The 18471-nt window shown below is 51.3% G+C and overlaps 2 protein-coding genes across 2 annotated transcripts; one reads left to right on the top strand and one right to left on the bottom strand.

Moving 5' to 3' along the window:
- The first annotated feature begins 4257 nt into the window (after positions 1–4257).
- On the top strand, positions 4258–6991 carry RPS8 (ribosomal protein S8). The gene is made up of 6 exons (XM_080801244.1): positions 4258–4329; positions 4729–4835; positions 5315–5414; positions 5818–5993; positions 6230–6359; positions 6829–6991. Exons 1-6 carry the CDS (start codon positions 4326–4328, stop codon positions 6936–6938), a joined length of 627 nt encoding a protein of 208 aa, XP_080657370.1. The 5' UTR covers positions 4258–4325; the 3' UTR covers positions 6939–6991.
- Positions 6992–9752: 2761 nt separating this feature from the next.
- Positions 9753–13688, bottom strand: BEST4 (bestrophin 4; the record flags this gene model as incomplete). Its single annotated transcript, XM_080802456.1, has 9 exons — positions 9753–10641; positions 10786–10940; positions 11044–11124; positions 11248–11433; positions 11717–11794; positions 12222–12376; positions 12561–12794; positions 13346–13440; positions 13537–13688. 9 exons carry the CDS (start codon positions 13686–13688, stop codon positions 10371–10373), a joined length of 1407 nt encoding a protein of 468 aa, XP_080658582.1. The 3' UTR covers positions 9753–10370.
- Positions 13689–18471: the final 4783 nt, after the last annotated feature.

Below are 18471 nucleotides of genomic sequence, written 5' to 3'. Positions count from 1 at the left end.
TAGAGAACTCCTATTTGACTTCTGCTAAAGCCAGAGTGGAGACTTGGAGGGCATGATGTGGGACACGGAGAACTGTCTTAGTCTGATTTCAAGAGCTAGAGATACCTCTACAATACTGTCCCCAAGAGATGCATGCATTTATAGAAAGTCTACTACACGAGAACATTAAGAAAACAACACACTTGGGGCGCCTGGGTGGCTCGGTGGGTTAAAGCTTCTGCCTTCGGCTCAGGTCGTGATCCCAGAGCGAGCCGTCCAGCTGTTGGGCTTCCTGCTCGGCAGGGAGCCTGCTTCCTCCTCTCTCTCTGTCTGCCTCTCTGCCTACTTGTGATCTCTGTCTTTCAAATAAATAAAATCTTAAAAAGAAAAAGAAAACAACACGCTCATGTGATGCAGACTGGCTGACGGGGTGGAGCCCCAGGTTAGATGGCCAGTGGAGCCAGACCGTGATGGGTGATGGGTGGGGGGTGGGAAAAAGCAGCCCCATTCCCTTCCAAGCTTCACACTCATCTTTCCAATGACTTGCAATACAAAGAATAGCCACCTATGTCCCACAGGCAAGTCAAAGTCATCCTGAGACTGAACTTTTTAGAAACCTGCCTCTCTGTGTTCTCTATTAATTGGTGTCATCCCACCATTCACGCAGTTTCTCAGGTCACTTTTCTCTCATCCCCCTAATCCAGTCTATCTAATCCCATCACCTACCAAGTGTCTAGAAGCCATTTCCTTTTTATGTCCAGTGCAATTACCTTTTCCTTTTCTTGTGCCAAAGAGCTGGAAATGGAGAGCTGATTAAGATCCCTGCACTGGGGGGCTCCTGGGGGGCTCAGTGGGTTAAGACTCTACCTTCAGGGGCACCTGGGTGGCTCAGTGGGTTAAGCCTCTGCCTTCGGCTCAGGTCATGATCTCGGGTCCTGGGATCGAGCCCCACATCGGGCTCTCTGCTCAGCAGGGAGCCTGCTTCTCCCTTCCTATCTGCCTGCCTCTCTGCCTACTTGTGATTTCTCTCTCTCTGTCAAATAAAAAATTAAATAATTAAAAAAAAAAAAAAAAGACTCTACCTTCAGCTCAGGTCATGATCTCGGGGTCCTGGGATCGAGCCCTGTGTCCAGCTCTCTGCACAGCAGTGAGCCCGCTTCCCTCCCCCCCCCCCCCCCCCGCCGCCTGCCTCTCTGCCTACTTGTGATCTCTCTCTGTTGAATAAATAAATAAAAATCTGAAAAAAAAAAAAAAAAAAAGATCCCTGCATTGCACTGGGACGTCTGCCTGGGTGGCTCAGTTGGTTAAGCATCTGCCTTGGGCTCAGGTCAACCTGTCCCGCATCAGGCTCCTTGCTCAGCAGGGAGCCTGCTTCTCCCTCTGCCTGCCACTCCCCCTGCTTGTGTGCTCTCTCTCTGACAAATAAATAAGATCTAAAAAAAAAAAAATCCCTGCACTATACTCAAAGATCTCACAGTCTACTGGGAAAACCCATTGAATAAAATTTGGTAAGTAGAACAATAATTTGTTCAAATATTTGAGTGCCATTTATTGAGTGCTTACTAAATGCCAGGCCTTATTCTAGGTATTGGAAACACAGTAGTAAGCAACAGTTTCTACTCTCGTGTTTATTGTATTTTAGTGGGGAGGGCAGATAATGAGTATGCAAAAACAATGTTAATATTAAGTGAGTAGAGGAAAGGTAAGTGTTGCTACTTTTGAGAGTTTTGGTTTTTTTTTTAAGTCAACTCTACCTCCTGTGTGGGGCTTGAACTCACAGCCTGGAGATCAAGAGTCACATGCTCTACAGACTGAGCCTGCCAGGCACCCCAAGTGTTGCCACTTTAGGAAGCAGGCTCAGAAAAGGCCTCCCAGGGTGTATATGTATGTACAGGTGAGATTTTGAGCAGAAGCTTGAAGTGAAAGCAGGAGCCAAGCTAAGACTAGAAAACAGCATTTTCTTGCAAAGCACCTGGGCGTGAGGCAAGAACAGCAAGGTCAAAGTGCAGGGGAGTGAGGGAGGGAGATAGTAGGAGTCAAACTGATAAAGCAAGAGATAAGCAGAAGTCTTGATACTCCTCAGCCCAGCAAGGAATTTAGACTTTATTCCGAATGTGGTAGGAAGCCAGTGGAAGGTTGAAGATACAGAAGAAAGGCTAACATTGAGAGTCCCTTCAAAGGGAGGAGATAGGATTTGGAGCAGACTGTGAAAGGGCTTAGGCAGTTTACTCCTTTCAATACTAACCTATGATCTGTTTCCCTCCAGCAGCCTAATTGTCTCCTCCCCTTTATTTATTTATTTTTTCTTCTTTAAAGATTTTTAAGTAATCTCTCCCCCCACCATGGGGCTTGAATTTACAACCCCCAAGATCAAGAGCTGCATGTTCTACCAACAGAGCCAGCCAGGCGCTCCTATTTTATTTTTTTTTATTTTTTTTTAAATTTTATTTATTTATTTGACAGAGAGAGATCACAAGTAGGCAGAGAGGCAGGCAGAGAGAGGGGGGAAGCAGGCTCCCCACTGAGCAGGGAGCCCGATGCGGGGCTCGATCCCAGGACCCTGGGACCATGATCCGAGCCAAAGGCAGAGGCTTTAACCCACTGAGCCACCCAGGTGCCCCCTCCTATTTTATTATTTTTTAAAATGTTTAAGTAATCTCTGCACTCAACTCAAAGTAATCTCTGAACTGAAGATCCCCAAAATGAAAAGCCACAGTCTCCTTCAGCTGAGCCAGCCAGGCATCCTTCTCTCTTTCCCTTTAAAATACTTCTTGAGAGTATTATCTACATATACTGTACCTTTAAAACAAACAAACAAACAAACAAACAAACAAAATAAACTTCCCAGGGTGCCTGGGTGGCTCAGTTGGTTGAGCGACTGCCTTTGGCTTGGGTCATGGTCCTGGGGTCCAGGGATCGAGCCCCACGTCAGGCTCCCTGCTTAGTGGGAAGCCTGCTTCTCCCTCGCCCTCTGCTGCTCTGCCTGCTTGTGTTCTCTCGCTCTATCAAATAAATAAAATCTTTTAAAAATTTAAATTAATTAGTGAATTAAACAACTTCCCATTCCAGGGGAGCCTGGGTGGTTCAGTTGGTTAAGCATCTGCCTTCAGCTCAGGTCATGATCTCAGGGTCCTGGGACCAAGGCCAGCATCCAGCTCCCCAGTCAGCGGGGAGTCTGCTTCTCCCTTTCCCTTTGCTTCTCCCCACTACTTGTGCTAAGAGATAAATAAAATCTTTTCAAAAAAATAAATAAACTTCCCATTTCACTTTAAGTTTTGCCCACTCCCCTGCACAGAAACTACTTTTGCCAATATTACCAAAGATTTTCGAGATACTAAACCTTGGAATCACTTTTTAGTCCTCATTTTAACTAGCCTTCACAGTTGCATTAGACCATGACATTCTGTGCTGGCTTCCCTCCTGTCACTCAATTGCTCCTCCTCCCCTCTGCCAGTTTTTCTCTATCTGGACTTAAATGTTCACATTCCTCAAGCCTTGGACCTAGAACATCTTACTGTATTTATGGTCAGGGATGGCACACCACTGTATGCTGATTGGGCCCATGCGCCAAGAATGGTTGTTTTTAAATGTCTGGAAAAAATCAAAAGCATAATACTACATGAGATGTGAATACCTGTACCCCAAGTTTTAACGGAACACTGCCACACACAATCATTAACTATATTGTCCAGGGTTGCTCTCACACTACAACAGCAAAGTTGAGCAGTTGTAACAGACTCCATAACCCACAAAGCCTAAAATAGTTACTTAGTACATTTTACAAGAAAATTTGCTGTATGCTCTCTCCCTAGGTTCCTTCATCCTGGTGACGTTAATTACCACTTGTATAGAGACAAGTCCCAAAGTAACATCTTCTGTCCAAGATCTTCTATAAGGGTGACCAGACATGACCAGTCGCCTGTCATTCCAAACGATCTACTGAGGAATGAGGAACCCTCCACACGCCTCCCTTTTCCTAACCCCCACGTCCAATCTATCATCAAACTCTTCAAAACAAAACCCAAGTCCACCGCTCCCTTCCATCCCTACTTCTTTCCACCCTTTCCCAATGCAGCCGCGCCCAGCTCGAAAGCGAGTCTTTTCAAAACTAAGTCAAGCAGGCGACTCCCCCCCTCGGGTGTACCCTAAAGCCCTCAAGCTCCAGTACAGCCATTCCCACCGCCGGTCGCCCTCCCTAGGGATTCAGAGCGTGAATCTCCCGGGACGCGGTCGCAGGCACGCTCCTCGCCGCGGCGCCCGGAAACACGTTAAAGGGGCGGGACAGCGTTTTACAAACCGGACCGTGAGGCTTTGCGTTTTCTCTTTCGCAGCCAGCGCCAGGACTGATGGGTGAGTGTCTCTCTGCGTTGGGGCCGGGGAAGGGGGATGAGCTCTATCCAGTGCCATCCTTCCTCGCAGCCAAGTCGGGAGTTCGGGCGCCCCGACCCCTGGCCCTGAGCATCCCCGAGGAAGGTGGTGCTCGGGTTCTAGCCGCCGAGGCTCGCTGCGGTGGCTGCAGGGGCTTGGTGCTGCGGGCGCCGCCAACATGGCTGCCGCGGGAAAGAGCCCAGGCTGGGCCGCATGTGGATGATGACACCTTGGTAATGCTGCAAACTCCCGAGTGCGCGGTGGGGAAGCCAACCTTGGAGAGCTGAGCTTGCGGCCCGCCCGGCGCGGGGGTCTGGGCCTCGCGAGATGCCGGCCCGAGCCCCCGTGGCTAAAGCTTCCGCCCCCTGCTCCCACATGTAGGCATCTCTCGGGACAACTGGCACAAGCGCCGCAAGACCGGGGGCAAGAGAAAGCCCTACCACAAGAAGCGGAAGTATGAGCTGGGACGCCCCGCTGCCAACACCAAGGTGCGTGCGGGGACCCTCGCCTCTCCCCCACCCGGTCTCCAGCGTGGTCTGGTCTCTGCGTGTGGTGGTGGAGTCTTCTTAGGGCTCTCTGATTTGTCCAGGGGACTGGGCGGCCTCCGTTTGGGCGCGTTGGTTAAGACTAAAGAGGTTGTATGGAGACAGATGTTGGGTATCAGGCCTTCAAGGGCGCCTGGAGGGAGTGGGCTTCTCGAATGATAGTCAGAAACCTGGTATTTTTTTGTTGCATAGAGACTTAATTTTCCCTTTGGGGATCAGGTTTTTCTTCTTGGAGGTAACTGGAGTGATGAAAAAGTATCCTTAGGTGTGGTTGTGGCCGTCTTGGCCGCTTGTGTGCCACTTGCCAATGCTAGGACTTGTCATAGTTACACTGACTGTGTTGCCTCCGTCCAGCCGAGGTTCCGTACCTTCTCCTGTCTTGCTTTCCTGGATAACCTATTTCCCACCTCTATGTTTTCCAGATCGGCCCCCGCCGCATACACACAGTCCGAGTCCGCGGTGGCAATAAGAAGTACCGTGCCTTGAGGCTAGACGTGGGGAACTTCTCCTGGGGCTCTGAGTGTGAGTGAGGGGGTGGGATGGGGTGGGAACTCCACACCTAAATCTTTCTAAGCTTCAGTAAGTGCCTTTAACAGGAAGTCTGTGGTCTCCACCAAGATACCAAAGTTTCTTTTGGAAAGCCGTTAAGGTTGTGGTAACTGGAGAATTCTCTCCATCCTATTTTGTCTCACTCCTTTCCTGTAGCTTCAGGGATTGGGGCTTAGTCTGGATACCATGTATGGTTGTCAGTCATCTCTGGAAAGGTGGCTTTGTGGAAGTTGAGCTGACACCACATAGCTGGGTAACAGCCTGGAGTTCCCTTGCTTCTCCTTGGGCACTTGGGGGAGGGTGTGCTGGTAGGGGACAGCAAGGACAGTTGGCCTCTGGTTTACAGGACTTGATTCTGAAATTCTCCTGTGAGCAGGTTGTACACGCAAAACGAGGATTATTGACGTTGTCTACAACGCATCCAACAACGAGCTGGTCCGCACCAAGACCCTGGTGAAGAACTGTATTGTGCTCATTGACAGCACACCGTACCGACAGTGGTACGAGTCCCACTATGCACTGCCCCTGGGCCGCAAGAAGGGGGCCAAGCTGGTGCGTGTTTTAGGGGATCCAACATCCCTGTGGGGGGAGTGAGGCCAGCCTAATTCCAGCCTTCTTATGATGAAAATTGTGTCCAGTTCTGCTACTGAAGGGAAATAGATGAAAGCCTTAAGTGCTGAGGAAGGCAGCAGGGATTGGGATGTACAGGGCCCAAGGCTGTGGGGACATTTCTTCCCTGAGCCAGGGCCAGGGGAGCCCCAGCTAACCCATGTATTTGCTTTATTCAGACGCCCGAGGAGGAAGAGATTTTAAACAAAAAACGATCAAAGAAAATTCAGAAGAAGTATGATGAAAGGAAAAAGAATGCCAAAATCAGCAGTCTTCTGGAGGAGCAGTTCCAGCAGGGCAAGCTTCTTGGTAAGATGGCTGTTTGCATTGGGGGGGTTGGGTCACAAGATACAGTGTGCCCTCTGCATTTTTTTCTTGCCTCTTGTTCTCTTAACTGCCAGCTGTGTGGTAAGGCTTCACTAGGAGAGTTGAATGATAACAGTGTACAAGCACAAATCAGAACATGGGGTCATCCCATTAGTGTGAGGCTGAAGTGGGAAATAGTGGGCAGGAGCCCGTAGGCCTGAGGTTGGCGTCTGCCTCTAACTTCCAGAAGTATTTTGAGAAGTCTGTGTGTCGGCTGAGGGGGCTGTCTCAGTGATGAAAACTTTGTCCAGTTCTGCTACTGACTTTAAGTGATGATAAAGTGTATCTGAGGAGACACTGGGCTTTAAGCCTGCCCCCACCATAACTGAACCAACATGGACTTTTAAGGAGACACCTAGGTTTGGGTAGGGACCCACTGTCATTTTGCTGATGAACGCATACTCTCTTGCAGCATGCATCGCTTCACGACCAGGCCAGTGTGGCCGAGCAGATGGCTACGTCCTAGAGGGCAAGGAGCTAGAGTTCTATCTGAGGAAGATCAAAGCCCGGAAAGGCAAATAAATCTTCCTCCCACCTTCGGTCATGTAATAAAGGTGTCTGTTGTCCTGTCCAGACTTATGTGTGAATATCCAGTTGCTCAGCACGCTCTCCCTGAAGGCCAGTCCTAGATGTGGGGCTATGCCTTTATATCGCCGGGGGGACATGTCTCACCCCAGAGGCTAGTGTTCAGTGGGAACAGGGATGTGGCACTCAGAGTGACCAGAGACCACATTAGGGAGGTATCCCAGCCCTGGGCCCCCAGTATTACTGGGATGTTGATTGGACCATGATTGGAACCTGAAGCCATCCTGCCTCTGTGAACTTGGCGCTTTGAGAAAGCCTCTACTGTTTTCCTGTGTGAACCTTGGTTTTAAGGTTTTAGCTTGAAGTTTTCAGCCTGGGTTCATGGGTGGCCTAGAAACCTTGAAATTGTGTTCCAAAATTTTTTGGTATTGAGAGCAAGTTGAACACATTTACATGTCTATCCTGTCAGCTTTTGGATGTCTTTCTGAAGTTAATTTTCTCTTGAACCCTAATCCCTTCCCCTCCTTCACTACTCAAGTGTGCAAGATAACCAATGATTTCTGCATTGCTAAATCTATAAGGGTCAGCTCTTCAACTTCAGCTTGGCTACATTGTCTGCTGTTGGTATTAAATGTAGTTCGTGCTGCATTTTCCTAACTTTAACCCAAACCTACTTAAAACCTGCATTTGAATATCCTAATTGGACTCAGAGGTGAACATGTGAAAAACTGTAACATTCCTCGGCTTTCCCTTTTCAAGTAGTTTCTCAGCTGTTTGATTATAGCAAATCGTTGCCTTTATGCAGTTGCTTAAATCAAAATCTTGGGTCATTCTGACCACTACACTCTTAGCATCCTATGTTACCAAATCTTGTTGGTTCAACCTTTTAACACCCTGGCTCTGCCTTCTGATCACTCTTTTGCAAGTAGCACTGAATGCTTCTGTTGTCCCAACACAGTCCTAGAAATTGGGATCAGTAAGTTTCTGACAGCTTCCCATCTCAGAAGCCTTCTCAAATGCTGTAGAACCCACCATGACCTGGTCCCTTTTTCTACCACGCTAATCATCCTGGCCTCACTGAGCACATGTTCACTTGTTAGTCCATTTGTTGGGAACATTTTCCTTTATATGCCTTATTTTCCAGATCTTAGACCTTAGTGAGTTCCTCCCTGATAATTTTATAGTTCTTCCATGCTATTAATCTGTTGTCCCTGCTTTTTCTCCTTATCCCTTAATTGGACTTAAATTTTGCTCATTTTCTTTGTTATCCAATTAGAATAGAATGCCAGGGGAATGAGTACGTGTATGGCAGTGCATGGCACTGGAAATGCATGGCAACATACGAGGCATTCAAATGTGCTAAATTAATTTTTTAAAAAACTTAAGATTTTATCTGAAGTTAAAGTTGATGGGAAGTGCGAGTATAACTTAAGATCCAAAGGAGTGAAAATCCAAATTGGTTCATTAGCTTGGCTGAATCGCAGAGTTCTGTGAATAGATAGTAGGGAAAGACGAACTAGGAGATGACCCCCCCACACACTTTTGAGTACAAAAACTTCAGAACACACCAAAAGCAACCCAACCTTCTAAAACCTTACCACGGGCTCTGGGAGGCCTGTGCCCCACCTTTCTATCCAGTGGTTATTAATTCAGCACCATAATTTTAGTTATTCACCGTATTGGTCAGGAGTAGCAAAGTCAGATTAGACACTTTGCCTTTATTTCCCAGTTTGAGCTCTACAAGATTATACCTCCCCTTCAATCCTACCTCTAATCTGTGACTAGAACCAGTGTGTTTAAAGAGTCTTGGATTCATTCAGGGCACCTGGATGGCCCAGTTGGTTGGGTGCCTATCTTTAGCTCAGGTCATGATCCTGGAGTCCTGGGATTGAGTCCCAGGTCGAGCTCCCTGCTCAGTAGGGAGTCTGCGTCTTCCTCTGACCGACCCCGACCCCCCTTCTCGTACTCTCTTTCACACTCTGAAAAAGAGTCCTGGATTCATCCCCTAATCATTCCGAAGCCTTCAGCTGACCATTCTTTGCCTGAAGCAAGGCAAACTCCCATTAACCCTGTGAGGAAAACCTCTATGGAAATGGCTATCTTGGGGTGCTTTTGTCTCCACACTTGGGAGACCTATGGGGCTACCTAGGTGGCTCAGTGGGTTAATCCTCTACCTTCATTCAGCTCAGGTCATGGTCTCAGGGTTCTAGGATCGAGCACCACATCAGGGTCTCTGCTCAGCAGGGAGCCCCCCCCCCACCTGCCGCTCTGGTTACTTGTGCTCACGCTCTCTGTCAAATAAAAAAGCATTAAAAAAAAAAAAAAACACACCTTGGAGACCTATGCTTAGGTATTCTGTAACCCATGGATGCCCAGCAGGAAAGTAGCAAAGCCAGCCCCAGATGTCAGAAGCTGCGCTCAACCTCTACTACACCTTTGTTTCTTCTGAGTTCTGTCATCCTTTGACCCTAAGATTCGGTTCTGGCAGTCACCAGTTTCTTTAGTGGAGGCTGAACTTGAAGAGTGGAGTTCAGTGCAGTCAACTCCAATCTGTGCTCCCATCAGGATGGTTCCCCGCAGCACTGCAAGCCCACCACAGATAAACCCACAGCTTTCACCCCTTAAATCACGCTTCCTCCTGTTGTGCTGGTGGGAACAGAGAAGGGGGCGGCGCTCCGAAGTCCAACCACCCACGGACTGTGCTGGGTCTGGGTCCAGCTGCCTCCATGTCTGAGTTTGATCAGATTCTCAAGCCCTTACCATGTTATCTTTATCCCACCTTCCAGCAGGCCAGTTTAAACAACTGTAATTGCACAAGTAATAATTGATTATATTCTCATTGTAAATAAAAAGAACATTACAGGTAAAGCAAAAGTCCCGCAGCATGCACACTCTGATGCCTCTTCAGAGTAAGATCAGGATAAGGTATATCCTCAACATCTTTTCATATAGGACTCAAATTGTGATGCCTGGACCAGCAGCAGCACCATCACCTGGGAACTTACTAGAAGTGCGAATTCTTGAGTTCCATCCCAGATCTAATAAATCAAATTCTGGGAGTGGCACATGGAACTATAGTGAGCAGGACCTTCAGTGCCACTGATGCTCCCTCAGGTTTGAGAACAGGCCCTGCAACCTATTGAGCAGGAAATTAACAGTGCATCCGGGTTCTTGTCCTCTAGGCCTTGTCCATGTATCCTAGCCTCACCTTCCCCAAGCAAACCAACCTACCTTCTCCCACCAAAATGGACACATTCCCAACCCTGGCGCTGGCCCCACCATATTCCCCTTTCAGGGTCTGTCCCTAAATTCTCCAGCTCGACACAGCAAGCTCTCTAATAGCATTGGAGGTCAGCAGGGTGTTGGGAAGTGAGGGGAGGCAGGCCTTGGGGAAGCGGGCAGAATGGCACTGGGCCAGGCAGCCTCTTATCAGGGCTCTCTGGTCTCGTCCTCTGATCCCACCGATGCCTCCTCAATGCGGTCCGCGGCCTCAGGTTCGCCGCTCTCCTCTGCTCGGAAGCGCAGCAGATGCGGGGTCCGGGGGGCTCCTCGCATGCGGCCAAAGGTCCTGAGGCTGATGGCAGGGGAGGGTGCTCCTGCACCCAGGAAGTGGCCGAGTAGTGGGGTCTGGGCAGGCAGTGGCCGAGCAGCCGCTGGGGATGCTTCCACCTGCATGTTCTGCTCGGGGTCATCGCTCATGCTGCGGGCAGGAGGATGGGCTGAGCGAGCCTGGCATGGGGCCACCCCGGGACTGGATCTCCCGAGAAGGCTGGGAGCAGGGCGGTGAGGACCTGGGGGCCTGCCACCAGGCCAAGTCCTACCTCCACCAGCGTGGGCCACTTACCGAAGGTTAAAGGTGGAGCCCAGGAAGGAAGGCCGCAGAGCCTCCGCCGCGGTGGCCACCGTGTAGGGTGGCTGCGCGGAGTCTTCGTCCCAGTACAGGTCTTTCTCGGCGGGAGGCAGGTTCTGGTACATGTCGTCCACGGATAACAGAGACACCTGGGGCAGGCATCAAGTCGTAAGGATCCCCTGTCCTCTCCACACCCAGGTGGAGAGCTGGCAAGGAGGGGAGCACAGGCAGCTGCCCCCAGCCCCTGCGTACCTGCAAGTTGCGGTCTATGAGCTGGTTGGTCTCAAAGTCATCATCATCCTCACCAAAGGGGTTGATAATCTGTTCAGCCACCTACAAGTTGTAAGACAGTGTTTTCTGGGCTCAGAGCCCCATTCTCTGTCCCCAAAGGTGAGGTGGGGTTCCTGGGCTCACATCGCTACAGAGCAAGCCGGTACAGCGAGCCTCCATGCCCACCTTGAGCCAGCCGGCATAGAAGAAGAACTGCAGCAGCGTGGTGAGAGGCACGTACATGTCCAGGTCCCCCAGGGTGGACGCTGCCTCTAAAGGCTCCCGAGGTTTGGCCGGCCCCGCCTCGGGCTCCACGAACTGGCGGCCAACCAGGGAGAGGCCGAAGAAGGAGTATACTGCTATGGTCACCACCTGGAGAAGGAAGCCTGGCTGAATCAGGGAGAAATGCCCTCCCTGACCCTGAGGCCCAGTAGGGAATCTGACGAGGAAATAAAACGTGTAGCAAGGTGTGGCAGCCTCCAAGGGGATGAGGGCGTCTTAGCAGGGCCCGGGGATCCTTGGAGGATGAGCCCTTGGTTGCTCGGTGTCTCTCTGGGTTGAACTGCCCCAGAGCAGGTACGGTCTCTAATTGTCAGTGTCACACACAGCACTGGACATGCAGTAGGCACTGGGGCTGGGGAGGGGAGGCAGTTACTTGGGTGTAGACGAGAGGGATGCTGATCCAGTCATAGTGGAAGAGCATGCTGCACTTGGCCCGGTACTTGTTCAGCTCCTGCAGGAAAGGCAGGAAGCCGACATCAGCAGAGGAGAGGAGGGAAGAATGGGGAAAGAACAGGGAAGCCCAGCACAAACTGAGGCCTATTCTGCTGTCAGGGGTCTTATCATGTGGGGGAAGGGGGCCGTGATGGGAAGCAGTTTAACAAAGTAGTTGCAAGCACAGACTGGGGAACCAGCATGTCTGAGTCCCAGCTCCGCTAACTAGTGACTTGGGCGAGTTTCTTGCCACTCACTCTGTGACTCAGTTTTCTCACCCGTGAAAGAGGGATGGTTATGATGTCCCAAGGGCTGTTGTGAAGGCCGAATGAGTTAATGTATGTACAGTGCTTCCCACCGTGTGCCATGGGCAGTTGGCACCATCTATATTATTCCAGTTTGCAAAGCCAGGGAGGATAGACAGGCCTCGTCTGGAGCCGACTCACTTCCAGGAGCAGACAGAGAGCAATGTCATCACGGATTCGCCCATCCCTCCGGGCCTGGGCTGCCAGGTTGGTAAACCAGACGCAGGGGATCCAGTACTTGTTGAAATCGGATTTCAGGCTCTCAAACTTTTTCCTCTCTTCCTGGGACATGAAACCTGAGGCGATACAGTGAGGGGGGTGAGGCACAGACACCTCCCCCACCCCTAGGACTTGCCCCCTGGGGCTCAGACCCACCCCCACCGCTCCTAGGAGGCCCATGTTCAGGTCCCGGCCCCGAGCCGCCCCCCCAACCCCCCAAACCCTCCCAACCCGAAAGCCCCCGGGGACACCAGTCCGTACCAGCGTCCACCACGTGCTCCATGGTGGGGAAGCGTTTGAGCACACGCGTGCTGACCGAGCGCAGCACCAGCACGGAGGCCAGGTTGGCGTAGCGAATGAGTGTGCGGCGCAACAGGCGGCCGCGCTGGTCTACACCGTGCACGCTGGCAGAGATGACGCACATCAGCTGGTCCGGCAGCGGGATGCTCGTGTACTGGGCCCACCAGCGGTTCACCACCAGGGTCACATAGAAACCTGATTGGCCGCCGTGCGAGTGCAGACGGGAAGGGAGGGTGGAGGGCCGGGGAGTCAGCGTCCCCTGCCCCCAACCTCCCCAGCCAGAGCACCTGGTCCAGGCCAGGCTGAACCAAAGCAAGGAGAAGGACATATTGGGCTTCAGTGCCCTGCCTCGCTGTCAAGGGGAACGCCTCTTCCTAAAGCCTCTACCTTGCTAAGCCAGGTTTGGAGGAGGGAGGAGGGCAAACCTCCTTCTGCGGAGAAGCGGTCAAGGAACGGTTAACTCTGAGCCCTGCTTCCCATGAAGGTGGGAAGGGGGTGTCCCCTCTAGTACCCAGAGTGGGATTTTGAAGGCAGCCCATGTCTTGTCCCCAGGTGGAGTGAAGGTCCTGCAGGTGACAGGCAGGGTCTAGCCCTCTGGAAATCCTGGACCCAGAATGCAACTCCCTTGCCTGCTGACCTCCAGGCTGTGCTGCTGGGGGTAATTCTGACCCTCTGAGCTATCAACTGAACCTGAAGTTCAGAAAGATGGTCAGAAGGAGACCGGGGAGAATTCGAGGGAAACTTACCCAGTACAAAGGATAAGGGGATGAGATCTGCAGAACGATTACAGTATCGGGCCACCTGAGCATACACGTGCCTCTGCTCCTGGGTCAGCAGCAGCCTGGAGAAGGTCAAGTGTAAGCCTGGGTTAGAGGGGCGTGGGCAGATGAGTATCCCACCCCCTGCCCCTGGGCCAGCCCTGAGACCTCCCCCTCACCGGTAGGTGATGCTGAGCAGAGCGTACAGGGCGATGAAGAGGAGAAACTCCTTGTAAAGGAGCTTGTAGATGCTTCCCCTCCAGCGGAGAAGCAAGCTGGAGAAGCCTCCGAAGCGAGCCTCTGCCACTTTGAGGGTGTATGAAACCGTCATGGTGCTGGGGGCCTGGGTAGGAGGTCACAAGAGCTGCCCCCAGAGCCGTCCCTCTTTCCCAGCAAATGTCCGTAGCTTGCCTTCTTCTCAACAAGCTTAGTTCCCCAGGCACCCTCCCTTCAGCTCGGGTCACACACACCCAGTCTTCATCCTATGTCAGTAGACAAGGGGAAGAAGCTTCAGAGCAGACAAAGGAACCCCCATCCCCTCCAGAGCTCAGGGGTACATGGGTCAAGCCAGGATGGGACGGGCCCAGGGGAGCTGAGATCTATAATTTCTCTTGCAAGAAGCTTCCCCGAGTTCCTCCTGCACTCGAAGGGCTGGAAGGAACCAGGTCACAAACTCCTGAGGACAGGAGATCCATCTCCAGCCCAAATCCAAAATTATCGTCAGGGTCTTACTGACAGCTGGTCTCCCAAGGCCCCGGGAAATGCCACCTCCCACTCCACACCGGCCTACCTGCTCTGGGCAGCGGCCCGTATTGAGGACAGAGAACTGGGCTAGCTCACACACCACCCATATTTAAATATCTGCTGGGCTCATAAAACTTAGCTGGACTGAGGTTATCATTGATGGATTGAGGCTGTCACCCAGCTTCCCCTGGCCCTGGGAACTAGATGTGTCTCCCTACCCCCTGCAGGGCTGGGCTGGCCTTGGGGTGGCAAAAGGGCCATCCGCACTCACCCTACGTCTCACACAGATGACACCATGTCCTTGAAACCAGGATGACAGGGATTACTGTCCCACGCTCCAGGTGAGAAGGCAGATGCATGACGATAAATTGTTATAATCATCACAGCCGCTGATCACAGAGCACTGACCGACGGGCGCGGTGCCAAAGGCCCTGCTAGATCAGCGTCTCCTGCAATCCTCACCCCAACCCCATTTACACATGAGGCTCTAAGAGGTAAATGACTTGTTCAGGGTCATTGGAGGCAGGACTCAAAACCTGAGTTGATGGACTTGGTTGAGATTGAAAACAAAATAGCCAGTTATTTTACCAGCAAAATGGACTTATTCAAAAACAGAGGCATTGCAATTCAGGATATGCAAGCTACAGCAAACCATAGGTGAATCCTAAGAACAAAAGAGAGGATAGTTATTATATAGAGAAAAAAAGGGAAGTTGAGAGGGGCTACTTCAGGCAAAAGTCCACAGGAGGTTGGTGATGTTTTCTCATTGGCTGAGTTGTGGCAACTTCTCATTGACTGGGCTCTTGCTATGCAAGGAAAAAGTCTTTCTCCCTCTTGGAGGGGTAGTGAAGTAGGTCCTTTCCAGGTGGAAAATGCAAGATATGCTTCTTGCTATTGGGGTCTGCAATTGAGGGCAAATTGGTGGGGTGTGAGAATCCCCCCACTCTGGTGACCGGACTCTATTTTTTTTTTTAAGATTTTATTTATTTATTTGACAGAGATCACAAGAAGGCAGAGAGGCGGGGGCGTGGGCGGGTGAAGCAGGCTCCCCGCTGAGCAGAGAGCCTGATGCGGGACTCAATCCCAGGACCCTGAGATCATGACCCAAGCTGAAGGCAGAGGCTTAACCCACTGAGCTACCCAAGCGCCCCATGGACTCTATTTTTTAAAATGAGGTTTCTTTTATTCAGTTTCACGACTCCAAAGACTGGAAGTGGCCCTATTGGGCCTAAACAAGGGCTTGAGCCCGGGACCAGGGTCCTGTGCCCTGGCCACCCTGCTAGGCTTCTGACCCAGGCTCTGGGGAGCTCAGCCTGACAATTCCCCATCCGTATTCCACAGGGCTGACAAGGCCCCAGGTCTGGGACTTGGGCCTAAGGATGCAGACCTCCCTCAGCCCTATGTCCAGCATCTTGACTCCTAAGGGTATCTGGCATCCTGAGTGGCCATTTCTACTTCTAGGCCTCAATTTCCTCCTCAGTCTAACAGAGGAAATAATAGTTGAGGCACCAGCTCAATTACCCACCAGATACTGAGATCACCCACGAACCCCCAGGAGGGCTGGTTCCACTTCTGACCTATTTGGGTCCTTCCCCCACACTGTGATCTGATTTCTCCCCTGCAAGTGTTTCCTAGAGAGAGGAAACATGGAGAGGTGGTAGGAGCACAAGCTTGGGAATCAGACAAACCTGGGTTTGACTTCTAGCTCTCTCTGCAGCCTTGTATGAGTTACTTTGTCTCTCTGAACCTCAGTTTTCCTCCTCTACAAAGCAAGATCAGTAACACCTGCCACCCAGGGCAGTTGGGATTATTCAAAGAAATAATCTCCTGAGCCTGGAGCCCTGTGGGCATTCAGCCGGCGCTGCTCTTACCATGAAGAGCCAAGTCTGTTCCCTTTGGTTTCCACCTCCTAGTCCTCTGCTGTGTCCCTGAACCAGGCAATCCTTCAGAGATCAAGAGACAGAGACCTTTCCCCTGAAGCCTTGCCGGCCCGTCCCCAAGCCAAACAGTGCCAGGTCCTGGCTTTTCAGCAGGGTAAGGCCTTGTGAGATGTTCCCACCCCAACTGCCATCACCAGTCTCTGGCTTAGCTCCTTCTCACTGCTCCTGCAAGGTTCGGCTCAGAGCGTCCTCAGGGACGCTTTCCATGATCTTTCCCCTGGTCCCTCCCCGCAGCCCTCCAGGTTTCCTCTCTCACAACAAATCACAGTGCTCAGTGACCTGTCTGCAGGGCTCAGCTCCCTTCCAGCCAGTGCGGCCCTTGAGGACAGGATGGTATCTGACTCATGTCAGTAGAGCTGGAGGCCTCGAGCCCAGGCAGGCTTTACTTTTCTTTTCTTTTCTTTTCTTTTCTTTTCTTTTTTCCCCTTTCCACCTGAAAGACATCTGGCCCTCCCCCCCCCCTATTTTTTTCCTGAGAAACCTCCTAGATGAGCAAGTTCTGGAAAACTACTCACGGCCAGAAGAGTCATGTTCTCTTTCTGGGCCCCAGGTGAGCCAGGAGAGATGTCAATATGAGGAAAAAAATTGGAGAGAGAGAGAGAGAGTGTGTGTGTGTGTGTGTGTGTGTATACGTGTGTGCATGTGTCCCAGAGGTCTGGAAGACCCAGGACCTCTCTCCTGGGGAGGGCGAGATACAAGCTCTGGGGGCTCGGCCAGCATGGCCATGCAACCCTTCCCAAGCTCTGCTCTGTGGCTTTTCTAGAGCACTCTGGGCTGCATACCACTTAAAGAGTCTTGTACCTGGGGGGCCAGGCCTGGGACTAGGAGGAGCTCAAGCCCTGAGATCCTGGGAGCTTCCTTGAGGACAACCCAGGCTGCTGCCTTTCAATCATCGCCCCCCTCCCCCATCTGCTTCTGTGGCCCTCACCCTCCTGCCTGTTACCCACACTCTGGATCACTGGGCTGAGTTTCCCACAGAGCCATGGATAAAGGTACAGGACTTGAAGCCTCACTCCAGGAAGGGGAGTCCCCAGTCCCCAGTCCCCTCCCTGCCCTTCCCTCCTGAGTCACCTTATCTCCCTTCCCTGAGGCTGACAGTTCCCTTTGGTTTATGGTCCAGGAGAGGGAACCACTCCACCTGTAAATCATTTACTCCACCCTTTACCTGTCCTCTAATTCTTGAGTCTCACTCTCTCCAGGTCCTAATGGCCCATACCCCTCTCCCCTCCTCACAGCCCAGAGTGGGATATGTGGCTTAGCACCTCACAGCATGGAGTCTGGAGCCAGGCTGCCCAGAGTTTCCAAACTGAACACTGTGAACTACCATTGTGACCTTGGGTAAGACGTTTAACATTTCTGTGTTTAATTTCTCCATGGAGAAATAGGGAGGATAATACCTTTCTCATAGAGTTGCTGGGAATATTAAATGCATTAATATTTATCAAGTGCTCAGAATAGCACATGGTGAGTATGAAATCCTGCTGTAGCTATTAGCCTCTCTCTGGTTTGGCTTTAGGACTTCGGCCTCTGCCCCCACTGAAGAAACCCAAGATCTTACTGCTGATTCCAACGGCCCCCTCCCAAGTTCTACCCTTAGTCGCTGTCATTCTTCTTTTTTTTTTTTTTTTTTAATGTGGGGCTCAAACTCATAACCCTGAGATTAAGAGTCACATGCTCTACTGACTGAGGCAGCCACACGACCCTAGGAAGCTCTCATTCTTGAAAGACACCCTTGACCTCAGTGACCTGAAACATACAAGAGATTCTGATTCTGAGGGGCACCTGGGTAGCTCAGTGGGTTATGCATCTGACTTTTTTTTTTAAATTTTATTTGTTTAATTCAGAGGTGGAAGGGCAGAGGGAAAGAGAGAGAGAGAATTCCCAGCAGACCCCCACACTGAGGTAGGAGCCCGACATGGGAGCTCAATCCCAGGACCCTGAGATCACAACCTGAGCCAAAATCAAGAGTTGGATGCTTAACTGACTGAGCCACCCAGGCACTCTGTTGGGCTCTGTGCTCAGCGCAGAATCTGTTGGAGTTTCTCTCTCCTTCTCCGTCTGCCCCTCCCCTTGCTTGTGCACGCTCTCTCTGAAAGAAAGGAAGGAAGAAAGAAAGACTTAAAAAGAGAGAGAGAGAGAGAAATTCTGATTCTGAGCTGCCAAGGGGGCAGGGAATGTGGGACATGAGCGCAACTACGGGGAGCAGAGCCTCACAGAATCTTCTAGGGGCTGGAGACCCAGAGAACTCTGAAAAACCTCAGCTTGGGCACAGATTGTGAGGTTCTTGGGGCAGGGGAGGAGAAAGAGCATTAATAAAAGGGACATAGAGACCTGGAGCCGTGTAGAAGGAGAACAGGTGCAAGGAAGAAAACCAGTGACCCCCAGAAATGTCAGGCAGTGGTGAATAGTGGAGTCAGACATCTTGGGTTC

This window comes from Martes martes (genome assembly GCF_963455335.1).
Source record: "Martes martes genome assembly, chromosome: 4".
Lineage (NCBI taxonomy): Eukaryota > Metazoa > Chordata > Mammalia > Carnivora > Mustelidae > Martes > Martes martes.
The sequence above is the reverse complement of the archived record's forward strand: the minus strand, read 5'-3'. Positions and strand labels throughout refer to the sequence as shown.

Bases quoted from the DNA above. Each gene is read 5' to 3' on its own strand.
- RPS8 (XM_080801244.1), top strand. The intron at 4,836-5,314 runs GTGCGTGCGGGG...TATGTTTTCCAG, and splicing joins GCCCCGCTGCCAACACCAAG to ATCGGCCCCCGCCGCATACA. The intron at 6,360-6,828 runs GTAAGATGGCTG...ACTCTCTTGCAG, and splicing joins CCAGCAGGGCAAGCTTCTTG to CATGCATCGCTTCACGACCA.